General features: G+C 54.3%; 1 protein-coding gene across 1 annotated transcript in view; it reads right to left on the bottom strand.

Moving 5' to 3' along the window:
- LOC140380420 (venom factor-like) overlaps positions 1-17,603 on the bottom strand; it is a gene marked incomplete at its 5' end in the record, with an annotated part of 46,286 nt that overhangs the window by 24,748 nt on the left and 3,935 nt on the right. Inside the window, 19 exons of the mRNA XM_072464424.1 lie at positions 1,727-1,816; positions 1,903-1,990; positions 2,835-2,886; positions 2,963-3,053; positions 3,126-3,185; positions 3,271-3,423; positions 3,683-3,846; positions 3,945-4,110; positions 4,342-4,455; positions 4,600-4,762; positions 7,458-7,533; positions 8,428-8,631; positions 10,220-10,303; positions 10,383-10,443; positions 10,581-10,790; positions 12,578-12,717; positions 13,243-13,328; positions 15,025-15,250; positions 15,543-15,851. Of these exons, the coding sequence (XP_072320525.1) occupies positions 1,727-1,816; positions 1,903-1,990; positions 2,835-2,886; positions 2,963-3,053; positions 3,126-3,185; positions 3,271-3,423; positions 3,683-3,846; positions 3,945-4,110; positions 4,342-4,455; positions 4,600-4,762; positions 7,458-7,533; positions 8,428-8,631; positions 10,220-10,303; positions 10,383-10,443; positions 10,581-10,790; positions 12,578-12,717; positions 13,243-13,328; positions 15,025-15,250; positions 15,543-15,851 (2,537 nt within the window). The remainder of the gene's footprint in view (positions 1-1,726; positions 1,817-1,902; positions 1,991-2,834; positions 2,887-2,962; positions 3,054-3,125; positions 3,186-3,270; positions 3,424-3,682; positions 3,847-3,944; positions 4,111-4,341; positions 4,456-4,599; positions 4,763-7,457; positions 7,534-8,427; positions 8,632-10,219; positions 10,304-10,382; positions 10,444-10,580; positions 10,791-12,577; positions 12,718-13,242; positions 13,329-15,024; positions 15,251-15,542; positions 15,852-17,603) is intronic.

The following is a 17,603-nucleotide window of genomic DNA, read 5'->3' on the forward strand; positions in this document are numbered from 1 at the left end:
CGTATACTCCTACTGATCCTACGAGCAACACTACCGCGTAAACGCCTACTGATCCTACGAGCAACACTACCGCGTAAACTCCTACTGATCCACACTACCGCGTATACTCCTACTGATCCTACGAGCAACACTACCGCGTAAACGCCTACTGATCCTGCGAGCAACACTACCGCGTATACTCCTACTGATCCTACGAGCAACACTACCGCGTAAATTCCTACTGATCCACACTACCGCGTATACTCCTACTGATCCTACGAGCAACACTACCGCGTATACTCCTACTGATCCTACGAGCAACACTACCGCGTATACTCCTACTGATCCTACGAGCAACACTACCACGTATACTCCTACTGATCCTACGAGCAACACTACCGTGTATACTCCTACTGATCCTACGAGCAACACTACCGCGTAAACTCCTACTGATCCTACGAGCAACACTACCGCGTATACTCCTACTGATCCTACGAGCAACACTACCGCGTATACTCCTACTGATCCTACGAGCAACACTACCGCGTAAACGCCTACTGATCCTACGAGCAACACTACCGCGTATACTCCTACTGATCCTACGAGCAACACTACCGCGTAAACTCCTACTGATCCACACTACCGCGTATACTCCTACTGATCCTACGAGCAACACTACCACGTATACTCCTAAGAGCAACACTACCACGTATAATCCTACTGATCCTACGAGCAACACTACCGCGTATACTCCTACTGATTCTACGAGCAACACTACCGCGTATACTCCTACTGATCCTACGAGCAACACTACCGCGTATACTCCTACTGATCCTACGAGCAACACTACCGCGTAAACGCCTACTGATCCTACGAGCAACACTACCGCGTAAACTCCTACTGATCCACACTACCGCGTATACTCCTACTGATCCTACGAACAACACTACCACGTATACTCCTACGAGCAACACTACCGCATATACTCCTACTGATCCTACGAGCAACACTACCGCGTATACTCCTACTGATCCTACGAGCAACACACTACCGCGTATACTCCTACTGATCCTACGAGCAACACTACCGCGTATACTCCTACTGATCCTACGACTGTTACTATAATAATAATAATAATAATAATAATAACTTTTATTTATATAGCGCTTTTCAGTGACCCAAAGACGCTGAAGCACTACTTAAAGCATCGATTTATCCAAGGCTTTTGACACAGTCGGCCCTCAGCTTTTGATTCAAGTTTTTAGGCTTGAACTGATCTACCAACTCTCCGTCAAATCAAATTGTTCGGGGCTTCTTTTTTTGAATATGTGAAAAGGAGTTCCTCAGGGCTGCGTCTTAGGCCCTATTGTATTCTCTTATTTCCAGGCAGAGGATACGGTCTTTACTGAAACGGGCCATCGAGACTTTTCTGTCTACTTTCTACGTCTACGTGGAACATCCGGAAGTTAATTCAGATCAAACTAAAGCTATGATATTTTCTCTTGGCCGCGCTTCAGGAGTGAGACCTCTCTGTTTTTTAAAGATCATCTACAAAAATCAAAAGGTAAAATATAGGTAATGAAGCCTCTTTTACCTTGGAGGCTCGTAAACATTTGGTATCAGATACTTTTATGCTTCTATTAGACTACTAGCACTACTACTACTGCAACAAATACTTCAGTAACTATTACTACCATAGCTTCTAGTACAACTACATCTGGTCACCACTAGCGCTGTAGTGTTGCACCTTGAACAAGTGCAGGATGAGGGAGCCTCGGTCGCTCAGGTTGTCCACGATCTTAAAGTTTGCGATGTATTTATCCACAGAGTTAGAAAGCTGGAAAAAAATACAAAATGAAATACAAAATGACGTATAAATAAATATATAAAACATGTATTATTGGCGCAGCATGATCTTTTTACCTGGTCGAGGTCTGAGTTCTCTGGAGTGAAGCCTGTGGGCAGACTCACGTCCAGCACCACCATTAACACATCTCTGGGTCCTAGTGCCCTGTGGCGGTCACAAGAACAACACACAATACAAACGAGACACAAACTGGCTTAAATGTGTGTCCTTTTGTCATTGGCTGTCACTAAAATGACTGGTTCTGTGTCACCGCCCCCTGCTGGTCTCCATGGAGATGCTGTTGCTATGGAGAGCATGTTCAACAGTGTGGTTACAAATGTTCTAGAGGTGAAGTCATCTGGACATTGGTATAATCACCCTTCTGTCAACAACACTATCCTCAAGCTGTCATGGAGATCCAGCAAGTCAAAGGTCAATCAGAGAGAACAAAGGGCCAGAGGTTTGGCAGTTAAACAGGAGAATGATTCAAATCTGGGCCATCAGCTAATAAAGGCAACAACGCCCCCTAGAGGCCAGGGAAGTGTACTCCTCACTCCTAACTCCTCAGTCCAGACCCTTCAGATGGAAAATCAACACATTCAAAAACATCACACAATGGTTGACCCCTCCTGGGCAAACGAGCGATTGCACCGTCTTGTTCCACAGTGCGACTTTAAAGGCGCTGCACCTGATTTTCACTGTTCTGAATAGTGGACCAGATGTAACAAAGGAACAGTCTGTGTAAACCCAGGCAAAAAGAAGCGGCACTTTCTCCTTTTTAAATCTAAATCTAAAGCGTTTCATTCTCAGAGAAGCAGGAAGTACGGCGTTAGCATGCCTATGTTTGTTAGCTTTAGCCAGAAAGTGCGTGTGACGCTGCGAAGAGTTTGAAATGAACTAGTTCTGTTTTTCACACCAGGTACGACCCCTTTGACTGACCGAACTCGCCTCTCCACAGACCTGACCTGGGCCCGGTCACGTCATGGTCAGTGTTCACACTCGGACTCACCGGACTTTGATGGTCATGAGGTAAAACTTCTCGACATCCGGCGGAGACTTTTCTGTTGGACGGTAAACGAAATGTTCTTCAAAATGACAAAAACCCGACCGAACCGCGACGACAGTGTTCATATTCACCGGCCGATTCCTCGATGGCGACGTGGAGCTCAAAGTGGTCACATGGCGTTTTCTCCACCGCCTCGTGGAGCTGGTTGTAGTACGTCACCACCTACAGGCCAAAGGGGGGAACTGAGGCTCCTGCGCTCACGGAAACAACAAAGTCCACGAAGTGAGCTCTCACCTCGAGGACGCCCTGTCCGGTCCCCTCGGCCGAGACCACCAGATCCACGTTGTCAGGGAGCTGCCAAAACAAACACACAAATCACTGCTCCTCTGCGCCTCCTCTTCTGCGCCTCCTCCTCTACACCTCCTCCACCGCTCCTCACCCGGGCCGTGCGAGCTGCGTAGGACGTGTCTGGGTCGAAGCCGTAGGGGATGGACCGCGCTCCCATCTGGACGTCCACCTTCAGCTGCAGGTTTGGCGGAGGCGGTCGTTTGAGCAGGTACTCGGAGAGGGCCTGGAGAACCACCACTGTGGGCTGGAGACACGGGAGACACGGGAGACACGGGAGAGGGTCATGTGTTCAGCCAAGCACAACATCTACAGAGCGTTCAGCAGCTTCATCCAGCGCCTTTGCACTGGGCGCCAACGCAGGGAAACGGTCACAATATGATGTTTTTTAACCAGCATAAAAAACATGAACCCAAAAGAATTGAACCCAAACAGACATTCGAGCTGAGGTGATACAGACGGGGAAGGGCATCCGACGCTACCGGGCGACAGGGGGGGGGCGTTACCTGCGTGGACCCGTAGCCGCCTCCCTGTCGGCGCTGGCTGTTTAACCATTCGTACGCGGGAGCGGCCTCCGCCGTGGCGTCCATCTTCAGCAGCGCTAACAGAGCGTAGCCCGTGGCCTCCAGCGTGAAGAGGCGGTTCTCGTTGTCCAGCCACTGACCGCTGCCTGGACACAAGAGGTTCCACAAAGACACACGCTTGTTTCCGTCGGGGATAAATACAAGTGTTAAAAAGTGTCAGAATATCCCTGGGGCGTAACTCTACCGGCGCTGGATGCTGCGAGAAGTTGCCGCTTCAGGTCTTCGGGCCTGAGGTCCAGATGGTCCTTGAGCAGAGCCAGAGCGTACGAGGCGATGGCCACGGTGTAGGGCCGGCGACCGGGAATCTGCAGCTCCCTCTTCAGGTAAGCCGCAGTATTACGGATCACCTCCTGAGGAAAGAGGTTTCAGAAGGAGGGGCTAAGGACAAGGGATGCTGGGACATTTGCTGATTTCCTATGAACAATATTTGATGTGATTTTTCACCGTTGCCTATCGTGTGTCATGTCCTGTTTGTAACCCTGACAACCAGATGCATCGAGTGGTTTTAAACTACAAAATGCTTAAATTCCAGCAGATTTAAGAAACAGGAACAATAAATTTAAACAATCTCAATTCTTCACCTCAGCGTTGACTTCGTTCTGGCTGCAGAGGATACTGGCCTGCTTCGCTTCGGCCAATGCGATCAATACGAACGCTGTGAGGGTCACCTGGGGGTCGTCACCGCGGAGACCGCCCTAAAGCAGCCAACGTAAAAGAACCATCAAAGAGACGTAGACGGGAAGTGAATATAGTACTGAGCAGGAAACAAAGAGGAGAGGGTCAGAGGACAGGGTCAGAGGGTCAGGGTCAGAGGACAGGGTCAGAGGAGCATGTGGTACCGTCATGGTGGTGCTGTAGACCGGCGTCTCCTCCCTGAAGATTCCTTGCTCTGACTTGTATCTGTGTTTGAGCAGAAACAGCAGCGGCTCACAGACCTGCTGCTCGTCCACGCCAATGATGGAGTGAGCCATGGAGAAGACCTTCACCACGAACGCTGTGATCCTGAAAGACAAGGACGGAATGCTGTGATCCTGAGACACAAGGACCAAACGCTGTGATCCTGAGACACAAGGACGGAACGCTGTGATCCTGAGACACAAGGACGGAACGCTGTGATCCTGAGACACAAGGACCGAACGCTGTGATCCTGAGACACAAGGACGGAACGCTGTGATCCTGAGACACAAGGACGGAACGCTGTGATCCTGAGACAAGGACGGAACGCTGTGATCCTGAGACACAAGGACGGAACGCTGTGATCCTGAGACACAAGGACCAAACGCTGTGATCCTGAGACAAGAGGACGGAACGCTGTGATCCTGAGACAAGAGGACGGAACGCTGTGATCCTGACAAGGACGGAACGCTGTGATCCTGAGACAAGAGGACGGAACGCTGTGATCCTGAGTCACAAGGACCAAACGCTGTGATCCTGAGACACAAGGACGGAACGCTGTGATCCTGAGACACAAGGACGGAACGCTGTGATCCTGAGACACAAGGACGGAACGCTATGATCCTAAGACACAAGGACGGAACGCTGTGATCCTGAGACACAAGGACGGAACGCTGTGATCCTCCTGAGACACAAGGACGGAACGCTGAGAGCCTGAGACACAAGGACGGAACGCTGTGATCCAGAGACACGAGGACGGAACGCTGTGATCCCGAGACACGAGGATAGAACGCTGTGATCCTGGGACACAAGGACGGAACGCTGAGAGCCTGAGACACAAGGACGGAACGCTGTGATCTGAGACACGAGGACGGAACGCTGTGATCCTGAGACACGAGGACAGAACGCTGTGATCCTGAGACACGAGGACGGAACGCTGAGAGCCTGAGACACAAGGACGGAACGCTGTGATCCAGAGACACGAGGACGGAACGCTGTGATCCCGAGACACGAGGATAGAACGCTGTGATCCTGGGACACAAGGACGGAACGCTGTGATCCAGAGACACGAGGACGGAACGCTGTGATCCTGAGACACAAGGACAGAACGCTGAGAGCCTGAGACACAAGGACGGAATGCTGTGATCCAGAGACACGAGGACGGAACGCTGTGATCCCGAGACACGAGGATAGAACGCTGTGATCCTGGGACACAAGGACGGAACGCTGTGATCCAGAGACACGAGGACGGAACGCTGTGATCCTGAGACACAAGGACGGAACGCTGAGAGCCTGAGACACAAGGACGGAACGCTGTGATCCTGAGACACGTGGACGGAACGCTGTGATCCTGAGACACGTGGACGGAACGCTGTGATCCTGAGACACGAGGACGGAACGCTGAGAGCCTGAGACACGAGGACGGAACGCTGTGATCCTGAGACACGAGGACGGAACGCTGAGAGCCTGAGACACAAGGACGGAACGCTGAGAGCCTGAGACACAAGGACGGAACGCTGAGAGCCTGAGACACAAGGACGGAACGCTGAGAGCCTGAGACACAAGGACGGAACGCTGAGAGCCTGAGACACAAGGACGGAACGCTGTGATCCTGAGACACAAGGACGGAACGCTGTGATCCTGAGACACAAGGACGGAACGCTGAGAGCCTGAGACACGAGGACGGAACGCTGAGAGCCTGAGACACAAGGACGGAACGCTGTGATCCTGAGACACTAGGACGGAACGCTGTGATCCTGAGACACGAGGACGGAACGCTGAGAGCCTGAGACACAAGGACGGAACGCTGTGATCCTGAGACACGTGGACGGAACGCTGTGATCCTGAGACACGTGGACGGAACGCTGTGATCCTGAGACACGAGGACGGAACGCTGAGAGCCTGAGACACGAGGACGGAACGCTGTGATCCTGAGACACGAGGACGGAACGCTGAGAGCCTGAGACACAAGGACGGAACGCTGAGAGCCTGAGACACAAGGACGGAACGCTGAGAGCCTGAGACACAAGGACGGAACGCTGAGAGCCTGAGACACAAGGACGGAACGCTGAGAGCCTGAGACACAAGGACGGAACGCTGTGATCCTGAGACACAAGGACGGAACGCTGTGATCCTGAGACACAAGGACGGAACGCTGAGAGCCTGAGACACGAGGACGGAACGCTGAGAGCCTGAGACACAAGGACGGAACGCTGTGATCCTGAGACACGAGGACGGAACGCTGTGATCCTGAGACACGAGGACGGAACGCTGAGAGCCTGAGACACAAGGACGGAACGCTGAGAGCCTGAGACACGAGGACGGAACACTGAGAGCCTGAGACACGAGGACGGAACGCTGTGATCCTGAGACACAAGGACGGAACGCTGTGATCCTGAGACACAAGGACGGAGCGGAGACAGGTGGAAATCTCACAGGAGTTTAACTGACGCTTTAGAGCGGCGGATCGGGACGTCCCAAAGTGAGGACCATGAGAGACACATCGAATTTACTTTTTTGTAAAGATTGACTTGAATTGGCTAAATTTGACCTCTAAATGAGTCGTGATGACGATTTTTGTTGTTGTAATTTTGTGACTTGGAAGTGCCAGTGCTCTTGTTTTAAATGATTTTATTCCATGTTGTGTGTTTTTATAAATGTGTTTTGTTTTTTTTATTCGTTGATGAGTTTATTTGATGTAATATTGGCATCTTTATATCCTGTGTTTGTTAAATTGGTAATTGTGTGAATAAATGTAGAAATAAAAGTGTATTTTCTGGACATCTCGGGCTGTGGTCAGTACCATGTGCTGGCCCCTTGGTTCCTGTAGGGCGGGTAGGAGCCCTCACTCTTCCTGTAGGCCAGCTGATTGGTGTAACCTGAGAATATACAGGAAACAGTATTATTGTGAGGCGGAGCTTAACAATCATTTTAGTAGTGGACAAGGCAAAGGTTTATTTCTGTTGTTGAAATACAGCGACCGGAGGCTTCTAGATAGAGATTATTTAAGAATAAATTGTATTATTGATGAACATTGAACATTGTTTAATCTTTTTTGACATTTTGATTTAATAATGAATTAACAAAACTTTGCAGTCGTCACCATCACGCTCCATTTTACCATGAAATTGGGCCTCAAACCTCTGCAACCCATTATATCGAACCTCTGCAATGTTCTGCATCACCCCTCCCCCCTACCCCTCCCCCCTACATCACCCCTCCCCCCGCCTACATCACCCCTCCCCCTACATCACCCCCCCTACATTACCCCCCCCGCCTACATCACCCCTCCCCCCTACATCACCCCTCCCCCCGCCTACATCACCCCTCCCCTCTACATCATCCCTCCCCCCTACATCACCCCTCCCCCCTACTTTACCCCTCCCCCCGCCTACTTTACCCCTCCCCCCGCCTACATCAACCCTCCCCCCGCCTAAATCACCCCTCCCCCCTACATCAGGAAACGATGAGGAAGCGATGAGGAAACGGTGAGGAAACAATGCGGAAACGGTGAGGAAACGGTGAGGAAACTGTGAGGAAACGATGAGGAAGCGATGAGGAAACGCTGAGATAATGATGAGGAAACGGTGAGGAAACTGTGAGGAAACGATGAGGAAGCGATGAGGAAACGATGAGGAAGCGATGAGGAAAAAATAAGGAAGCGATGAGGATGCAAAAAAGAAACGATGAGGAAACTGTGAGGAAGCGAAGAGGAAACAATGAGGAAATGATGAGGAAACGTTGAGGAAACACCGAGGCACGGCTGGTCTGACCTTTGCGTATGAATCCGAGCGCCTGGTCCTTAAGGTGCGCGCCCACTTTGCCCCAGTCGTCGGTGCTGTCCAGGTACCGGAAGGCGATGGTGGGCAGAGACATGGAGGCCAGGTTCTGCTCCACACAACCTCCGGGCATCCGGATCAGAGCCGCCAGAGAGTCCTGCTTCAGGGAGTTCTCCAGACTGTCAGCCAACACGTTCCCTGCAGAGAGGGCAGTGAGACCAGGACCGGACCAGGACCGGACCAGGACCGGACCAGGACCAGGACCAGGACCGGACCAGGACCAGGACCAGGACCGGACCGGACCAGGACCGGACCAGGACCAGGACCGGACCAGGACCGGACCAGGACCGGACCAGGACTGGACCAGGACCAGGACCGGACCAGGACCGGACCAGGACCAGGACCGGACCAGGACTGGACCAGGACCGGACCAGGACTAGACAAGGACTGGACCAGGACCAGACCAGGACCGGACCAGGACCGGACCAGGACCAGGACCAGGACCAGGACCAGGACCAGGACCGGACCAGGACCGGACCAGGACCAGGACCGGACCAGGACCGGACCAGGACCGGACCAGGACTGGACCAGGACCGGACCAGGACTAGACAAGGACTGGACCAGGACCAGACCAGGACCGGACCAGGACCAGACCAGGACTAGACCAGGACTAAACCAGGACCGGACCAGGACCGGACCAGGACCGGACCAGAACCAGACCAGGACTAGACCAGGACTAAACCAGGACTGGACCAGGACTAGACAAGGACTGGACCAGGACCGGACCAGGACCAGGACCGGACCAGGACCGGACCAGGACCGGACCAGGACCAGGACCAGGACCGGACCAGGACCAGGACCAGGACCGGACCAGGACCGGACCAGGACCAGGACCGGACCAGGACCGGACCAGGACCAGGACCAGGACCAGGACCGGACCAGGACCAGGACCAGGACCGGACCAGGACCGGACCAGGACCAGGACCGGACCAGGACCGGACCAGGACCGGACCAGGACTGGACCAGGACCAGGACCGGACCAGGACCGGACCAGGACCGGACCAGGACTGGACCAGGACCGGACCAGGACTAGACAAGGACTGGACCAGGACCAGACCAGGACCGGACCAGGACCGGACCAGGACCAGGACCAGGACCAGGACCAGGACCGGACCAGGACCGGACCAGGACCAGGACCGGACCAGGACCGGACCAGGACCGGACCAGGACTGGACCAGGACCGGACCAGGACTAGACAAGGACTGGACCAGGACCAGACCAGGACCGGACCAGGACCAGACCAGGACTAGACCAGGACTAAACCAGGACCGGACCAGGACCGGACCAGGACCGGACCAGAACCAGACCAGGACTAGACCAGGACTAAACCAGGACTGGACCAGGACTAGACAAGGACTGGACCAGGACCGGACCAGGACTAGACAAGGACTGGACCAGGACCAGACCAGGACCGGACCAGGACTAGACCAGGACTAAACCAGGGCCGGACCAGGACCGGACCAGGACCGAACCAGGACCGGACCAGGACTGGACCTGGACCAGACCAGGACTGGACCAGGACCGGACCAGGACCGGACCAGGACTAGACCAGGACTAAACCAGGGCCGGACCAGGACCGGACCAGGACCGAACCAGGACCGGACCAGGACTGGACCAGGACCAGACCAGGACTGGACCAGGACTAAACCAGGGCCAGACCAGGACTAGACCAGGACCGGACCAGGACTGGACCAGGACTGGACCAGGACCAGAAGCGTGTTTTGACCTCTGACGCTGATGAAAGTTTCCGGAACAGAGTTGGGCACCACAGAGTCCAAATGTATTGTTCCCATCCGCAGCGTCTGACTTCCTGCAACGACAAACATTTAGTCATAAATATCCCCTTTGTGTTTATTTCTAGTGGACGACACTTGAGGAAGGATGAAGACCTCCTGAAGCCGCCGGGTTGAGCACCACGCTCCACACTCTGGTCTTCTGCACTCCTTCCCTCTGAGACACACACATGACCAAACATCAACAAGACAAACTCAGGACTAAATCATGAGTCATTGTGGAACTGTGATTCTTCTCATTGTAATGTCCATATTGTAGAAATAGTACATTTATAGTAGTATTTTGTGCCTCACCACCACCCGTAGATTTTTCTGGACGCGGTCCGACGCCATCTTGTCTTTGGAGACCACCATGACTTCGATGGGCAGATTGTCCACGAACAGTGGGACAACAGTGAAGGACAGAACCACCGACGAACCCGCCGCCACGGCAACCTCCTGAACGTGACGGTCCCTGAACGCAACGCTGCACATCCTGTCCGTCTTCATCAGCGTCACAAGCACCTGAGAGAGACCAGGGCTAAACCAGGGCTAAACCAGGTCTGAACCAGGGCTAAACCAGGGCTAAACCAGGTCTGAACCAGGGCTAAACCAGGTCTGAACCAGGGCTAAACCAGGGCTAAACCAGGTCTGAACCAGGGCTAAACCAGGGCTAAACCAGGTCTGAACCAGGACTAAACCAGGGCTAAACCAGGTCTGAACCAGGGCTAAACCAGGGCTAAACCAGGGCTAAACCAGGTCTGAACCAGGGCTAAACCAGGTCTGAACCAGGGCTAAACCAGGACTAAACCAGGGCTAAACCAGGTCTGAACCAGGTCTGAACCAGGGCTAAACCAGGTCTGAACCAGGTCTGAACCAGGGCTAAACCAGGTCTGAACCAGGACTAAACCAGGGCTAAACCAGGTCTGAACCAGGGCTAAACCAGGTCTGAACCAGGGCTAAACCAGGGCTAAACCAGGTCTGAACCAGGTCTAAACCAGGGCTAAACCAGGTCTGAACCAGGGCTAAACCAGGTCTGAACCAGGGCTAAACCAGGGCTAAACCAGGTCTGAACCAGGGCTAAACCAGGTCTGAACCAGGGCTAAACCAGGGCTAAACCAGGTCTGAACCAGGGCTAAACCAGGTCTGAACCAGGGCTAAACCAGGTCTGAACCAGGGCTAAACCAGGTCTGAACCAGGGCTAAACCAGGGCTAAACCAGGTCTGAACCAGGGCTAAACCAGGGCTAAACCAGGTCTGAACCAGGGCTAAACCAGGTCTGAACCAGGGCTAAACCAGGGCTAAACCAGGTCTGAACCAGGGCTAAACCAGGTCTGAACCAGGGCTAAACCAGGGCTAAACCAGGTCTGAACCAGGGCTAAACCAGGTCTGAACCAGGGCTAAACCAGGTCTAAACCAGGTCTGAACCAGGGCTAAACCAGGTCTGAACCAGGGCTAAACCAGGTCTGAACCAGGGCTAAACCAGGGCTAAACCAGGTCTGAACCAGGGCTAAACCAGGGCTAAACCAGGTCTGAACCAGGGCTAAACCAGGTCTGAACCAGGGCTAAACCAGGGCTAAACCAGGTCTGAACCAGGGCTAAACCAGGTCTGAACCAGGGCTAAACCAGGACTAAACCAGGGCTAAACCAGGTCTGAACCAGGGCTAAACCAGGTCTGAACCAGGGCTAAACCAGGTCTAAACCAGGTCTGAACCAGGACTAAACCAGGGCTAAACCAGGTCTGAACCAGGGCTAAACCAGGGCTAAACCAGGTCTGAACCAGGGCTAAACCAGGTCTGAACCAGGGCTAAACCAGGTTTAAACCAGGTCTGAACCAGGACTAAACCAGGGCTAAACCAGGTCTGAACCAGGGCTAAACCAGGTCTGAACCAGGGCTAAACCAGGGCTAAACCAGGGCTAAACCAGGTCCGAACCAGGGCTAAACCAGGTCTGAACCAGGGCTAAACCAGGTCTAAACCAGGTCTGAACCAGGACTAAACCAGGGCTAAACCAGGTCTGAACCAGGGCTAAACCAGGTCTGAACCAGGGCTAAACCAGGGCTAAACCAGGGCTAAACCAGGGCTAAACCAGGGCTAAACCAGGGCTAAACCAGGTCTGAACCAGGTCTGAACCAGGTCTAAACCAGGGCTAAACCAGGACTAAAGCAGGTCTAAACCAGGTCCAAACTAGGGCTAAACCAGGTCTCAACCAGGTCCAAACCAGGGCTAAACCAGGGCTAAACCAGGTCTGAACCAGGTCTAAACCAGGTCTGAACCAGGTCTAAACCCAGTCTGAACCTGGACTGGGACAGACCTCTTTGTTGTCTGGGAAATGGTTGTAGACCACGGCTCGGATCTGGACTTGTTCATTTCGGGCAACAGAATACGGCAGCTTCAGATCCACAAACAGCGGCTTCCAGGCCCGAACGTTATATGGCTCCGCCACGCAAAAGCCTTCAGCGAAACACAAGAGGGTTAGACCCGGACCGGACCCGGACCGGACCCGGACTGGATCAGGACTGGACCAGGACTGGACCCGGATCGGATCAGGACTGGACCAGGACCCAGTCAAGACTCAGTCTGGACTCAGTCAGGACTCAGTCAGGACTCAGTCAGGACTCAGTCTGGACTCAGTCAGGACTCAGTCTGGACTCAGTCAGGACTCAGTCAGGACTCAGTCAGGACTCAGTCAGGACTCAGTCTGGACTCAGTCAGGACTCAGTCTGGACTCAGTCAGGACTCAGTCAGGACTCAGTCTGGACTCAGTCAGGACTCAGTCTGGACTCAGTCAGGACTCAGTCTGGACTCAGTCAGGACTCAGTCAGGACTCAGTCAGGACTCAGTCAGGACTCAGTCTGGACTCAGTCTGGACTCAGTCAGGACTCAGTCAGGACTCAGTCAGGACTCAGTCAGGAGTAAAGCAGCAACACAAACAGGAAAAATGAAAGATTAAACAAAAACCTGTGAATAAAAACAGACCTGATCGAGTTGAAGCGCTGATGGCCATGATGCCCCATTCTGTGATACTGTCAGGCAGAGGACGCTCAAGTGTGACGGAGGACAGGCTGAAGAGACGAGACCAGGGTGAGACCAGGGTGAGACCAGGGTGAGACCAGGGAGAGACCAAGGAGAGACCAAGGAGAGACCAGGGAGAGACCAGGGAGAGACCAAGGAGAGACCAGGGAGAGACCAGGGAGAGACCAGGGAGAGACCGGGGAGAGACCGGGGAGAGACCGGGGAGAGACCAGGGTGAGACCGGGGTGAGACCAGGGTGAGACCAGGGTGAGACCAGGGTGAGACCAGGGAGAGACCAAGGAGAGACCAAGGAGAGACCAGGGAGAGACCAGGGAGAGACCAAGGAGAGACCAGGGAGAGACCAGGGAGAGACCAGGGAGAGACCGGGGAGAGACCGGGGAGAGACCGGGGAGAGACCAGGGTGAGACCGGGGTGAGACCGGGGTGAGACCAGGGAGAGACCAGGGAGAGACCGAGGAGAGACCAGGGTGAGACCAGCGAGAGACCAGAGTGAGACCAGAGAGAGACCAGGGAGAGACCAGGGTGAGACCAGGGAGAGACCAGGGAGAGACCAGGGAGAGACCGGGGTGAGACCGAGGTGAGACCGAGGTGAGACCAGAGAGAGACCAGAGTGAGACCAGGGAGAGACCAGGGTGAGACCAGGGAGAGACCAGGGTGAGACCAGGGTGAGACCAGGGAGAGACCGAGGTGAGACCGAGGAGAGACCAGGGTGAGACCAGGGAGAGACCAGGGAGAGACCAGGGAGAGACCAGGGAGAGACCAGGGTGAGACCAGGGTGAGACCAGGGAGAGACCAGGGAGAGACCGAGGTGAGACCAGGGAGAGACCAGGGAGAGACCAGGGTGAGACCAGGGTGAGACCAGGGTGAGACCAGGGAGAGACCGAGGTGAGACCAGGGAGAGACCAGGGAGAGACCAGGGTGAGACCAGGGTGAGACCAGGGAGAGACCGAGGTGAGACCGAGGAGAGACCAGGGTGAGACCAGGGAGAGACCAGGGAGAGACCAGGGAGAGACCAGGGTGAGACCAGGGAGAGACCAGGGAGAGACCAGGGAGAGACCGAGGTGAGACCGAGGAGAGACCAGGGTGAGACCAGGGAGAGACCAGGGAGAGACCAGGGAGAGACCAGGGTGAGACCAGGGAGAGACCAGGGAGAGACCAGGGTGAGACCAGGGTGAGACCAGGGTGAGACCAGGGAGAGACCAGGGAGAGACCAGGGTGAGACCAGGGAGAGACCAGGGAGAGACCAGGGTGAGACCAGGGTGAGACCAGGGAGAGACCAGGGTGAGACCAGGGAGAGACCAGGGAGAGACCAGGGAGAGACCGAGGTGAGACCGAGGAGAGACCAGGGTGAGACCAGGGAGAGACCAGGGAGAGACCAGGGAGAGACCAGGGAGAGACCGAGGTGAGACCGAGGAGAGACCAGGGAGAGACCGAGGTGAGACCGAGGAGAGACCAGGGAGAGACCAGGGTGAGACCGAGGTGAGACCGAGGAGAGACCAGGGAGAGACCAGGGAGAGACCAGGGAGAGACCGAGGTGAGACCGAGGAGAGACCAGGGAGAGACCGAGGTGAGACCGAGGAGAGACCAGGGAGAGACCAGGGTGAGACCAGGGAGAGACCAGGGAGAGACCAGGGTGAGACCAATGAATCGACCAAAGCAGGACTAAACCGGGACTAGACCAGGACTAAAGAGACTCAGGACACTGCACAGATTGGATTGTTCTTACCGTGTGGTGAGGTCGACTTCAGAGGACAGAGTGACGTCTTCCCAGAGCCACGACTCCTGGAACATGGACCTGGCAGTCACCTCGTCCTCGTCCCACTCTTCCTCATCCCACTGGTCCTCGTTCCACTGGGCCTGGTCCTCCAGCGGTGAGACGCCCTCTGCTGGCATTGAAGGGAGCACGCGCATAACTGTGCCCCTGCCTGCTCCGCCCGCGGCTCCGACCAAGACTGTGGAGAAGACACCAGAGCCTCGGGTGAAGACGATAGAGTTGCGATCACGTTCGTGGGTGAGAACTTTCATTTTTTTGTATAGCTGGTCATGCCACAGTGCACAATGGAATATGTTGAGAGGTCAAAGGTGACCCAGGGATGGTAAACCGCAACTTTTATACATTTATTCACTTAAATCTAGACAAACAAAAATCTGGCTTATCTTGTTTTAAGACATTTCTACCAAATAAAGACTAAATGAGTGAGATCATTCAGGGACATCGTTGCCTAAAACGAGTGGATCACTTACTGAAACCCTCTCTTTCCAGGGGAAACCGTCCGTAGGCCATAATACCCTCCAGGATAAATTCTCTGTGTGGGAAGGTTGGGACGGCGGTGGTGGTGACTGGGGCGGTGGTGATGAAGCTGGGCATGGCGGTGGGCATGGAGGGGTCGATGGGCTCGTGGCGGTACTTGCCACAGCAGTGTCTGAAGGCGCGGATGCACTCGAAGCTCTCGGTGATGTAGAGCGAGCGCCGCGTGCACGAGTACCTCATGGGGACGTCTCTGAGGCCGTCCACACAGCAGCGCCGCAGCAGCTCGTCTTTGAACACGCGCTCTGGGAGAGGGACGAGACAAGGACGAGTCCAGGATGAGACAAGGACGAGTGTAGGATGAGACAAGGGAGGGACAAGGACGAGTGTAGGATGAGACAAGGACGAGTGTAGGACGAGACAAGGGAGAGACAAGGACGAGTGTAGGACGAGACAAGGGAGAGACAAGGACGAGTGTAGGACGAGACAAGGACGAGTGTAGGACGAGACAAGGGAGAGACAAGTACGAGTGTAGGACGAGACAAGGGAGAGACAAGGACGAGTGTAGGACGAGACAAGGACGAGTGTAGGACGAGACAAGGGAGAGACAAGGACGAGTGTAGGACGAGACAAGGGAGAGACAAGGACGAGTGTAGGACGAGACAAGGACGAGTCCAGGATGAGATAAGGACGAGTGTAGGACGAGACAAGGATGAGACAAGGACGAGTGTAGGATGAGACAAGGACGAGTGTAGGACGAGACAAGGGAGGGACAAGGACGAGTGTAGGATGAGACAAGGACGAGTGTAGGACGAGACAAGGGAGAGACAAGGACGAGTGTAGGACGAGACAAGGGAGAGACAAGGACGAGTGTAGGACGAGACAAGGGAGAGACAAGTACGAGTGTAGGACGAGACAAGGGAGAGACAAGGACGAGTGTAGGACGAGACAAGGACGAGTGTAGGACGAGACAAGGGAGAGACAAGGACGAGTGTAGGACGAGACAAGGGAGAGACAAGGACGAGTGTAGGACGAGACAAGGGAGAGACAAGGACGAGTGTAGGACGAGACAAGGACGAGTGTAGGACGAGACAAGGGAGAGACAAGGACGAGTGTAGGACGAGACAAGGGAGAGACAAGGACGAGTGTAGGACGAGACAAGGACGAGTCCAGGATGAGATAAGGACGAGTGTAGGACGAGACAAGGATGAGACAAGGACGAGTGTAGGATGAGACAAGGACGAGTGTAGGACGAGACAAGGGAGGGACAAGGACGAGTGTAGGATGAGACAAGGACGAGTGTAGGACGAGACAAGGGAGAGACAAGGACGAGTGTAGGACGAGACAAGGGAGAGACAAGGACGAGTGTAGGACGAGACAAGGGAGAGACAAGTACGAGTGTAGGACGAGACAAGGGAGAGACAAGGACGAGTGTAGGACGAGACAAGGACGAGTGTAGGACGAGACAAGGGAGAGACAAGGACGAGTGTAGGACGAGACAAGGGAGAGACAAGGACGAGTGTAGGACGAGACAAGGGAGAGACAAGGACGAGTGTAGGACGAGACAAGGACGAGTGTAGGACGAGACAAGGGAGAGACAAAGACGAGTGTAGGACGAGTGTAGGACGAGACAAGGACGAGTGTAGGACGAGACAAGGGAGAGACAAGGACGAGTGTAGGACGAAACAAGGACGAGTGTAGGACGAGACAAGGACGAGTCCAGGATGAGATAAGGACGAGTGTAGGACGAGACAAGGGAGAGACAAGGACGAGTGTAGGACGAGACAAGGACGAGTGTAGGACGAGACAAGGACGAGTGTAGGATGAGACAAGGACGAGTGTAGGACGAGACAAGGGAGAGACAAGGACGAGTGTAGGACGAGACAAGGGAGAGACAAGGACGAGTGTAGGACGAGACAAGGACGAGTGTAGGATGAGACAAGGGAGAGACAAGGACTAGTATAGGACAAGACAAGGACGAGTCCAGGATGAGACAAGGACGAGACAAGGACGAGACCAGGACAAGACAAGGATGAGACAAGGATGAGACAAGGACG

Source organism: Eucyclogobius newberryi, unplaced genomic scaffold (genome assembly GCF_026437365.1).
Source record: "Eucyclogobius newberryi isolate DKJ021-1_F unplaced genomic scaffold, fEucNew1.0.hap1 SCAF_476, whole genome shotgun sequence".
In the NCBI taxonomy this organism is placed as follows: Eukaryota; Metazoa; Chordata; class Actinopteri; order Gobiiformes; family Gobiidae; genus Eucyclogobius; species Eucyclogobius newberryi.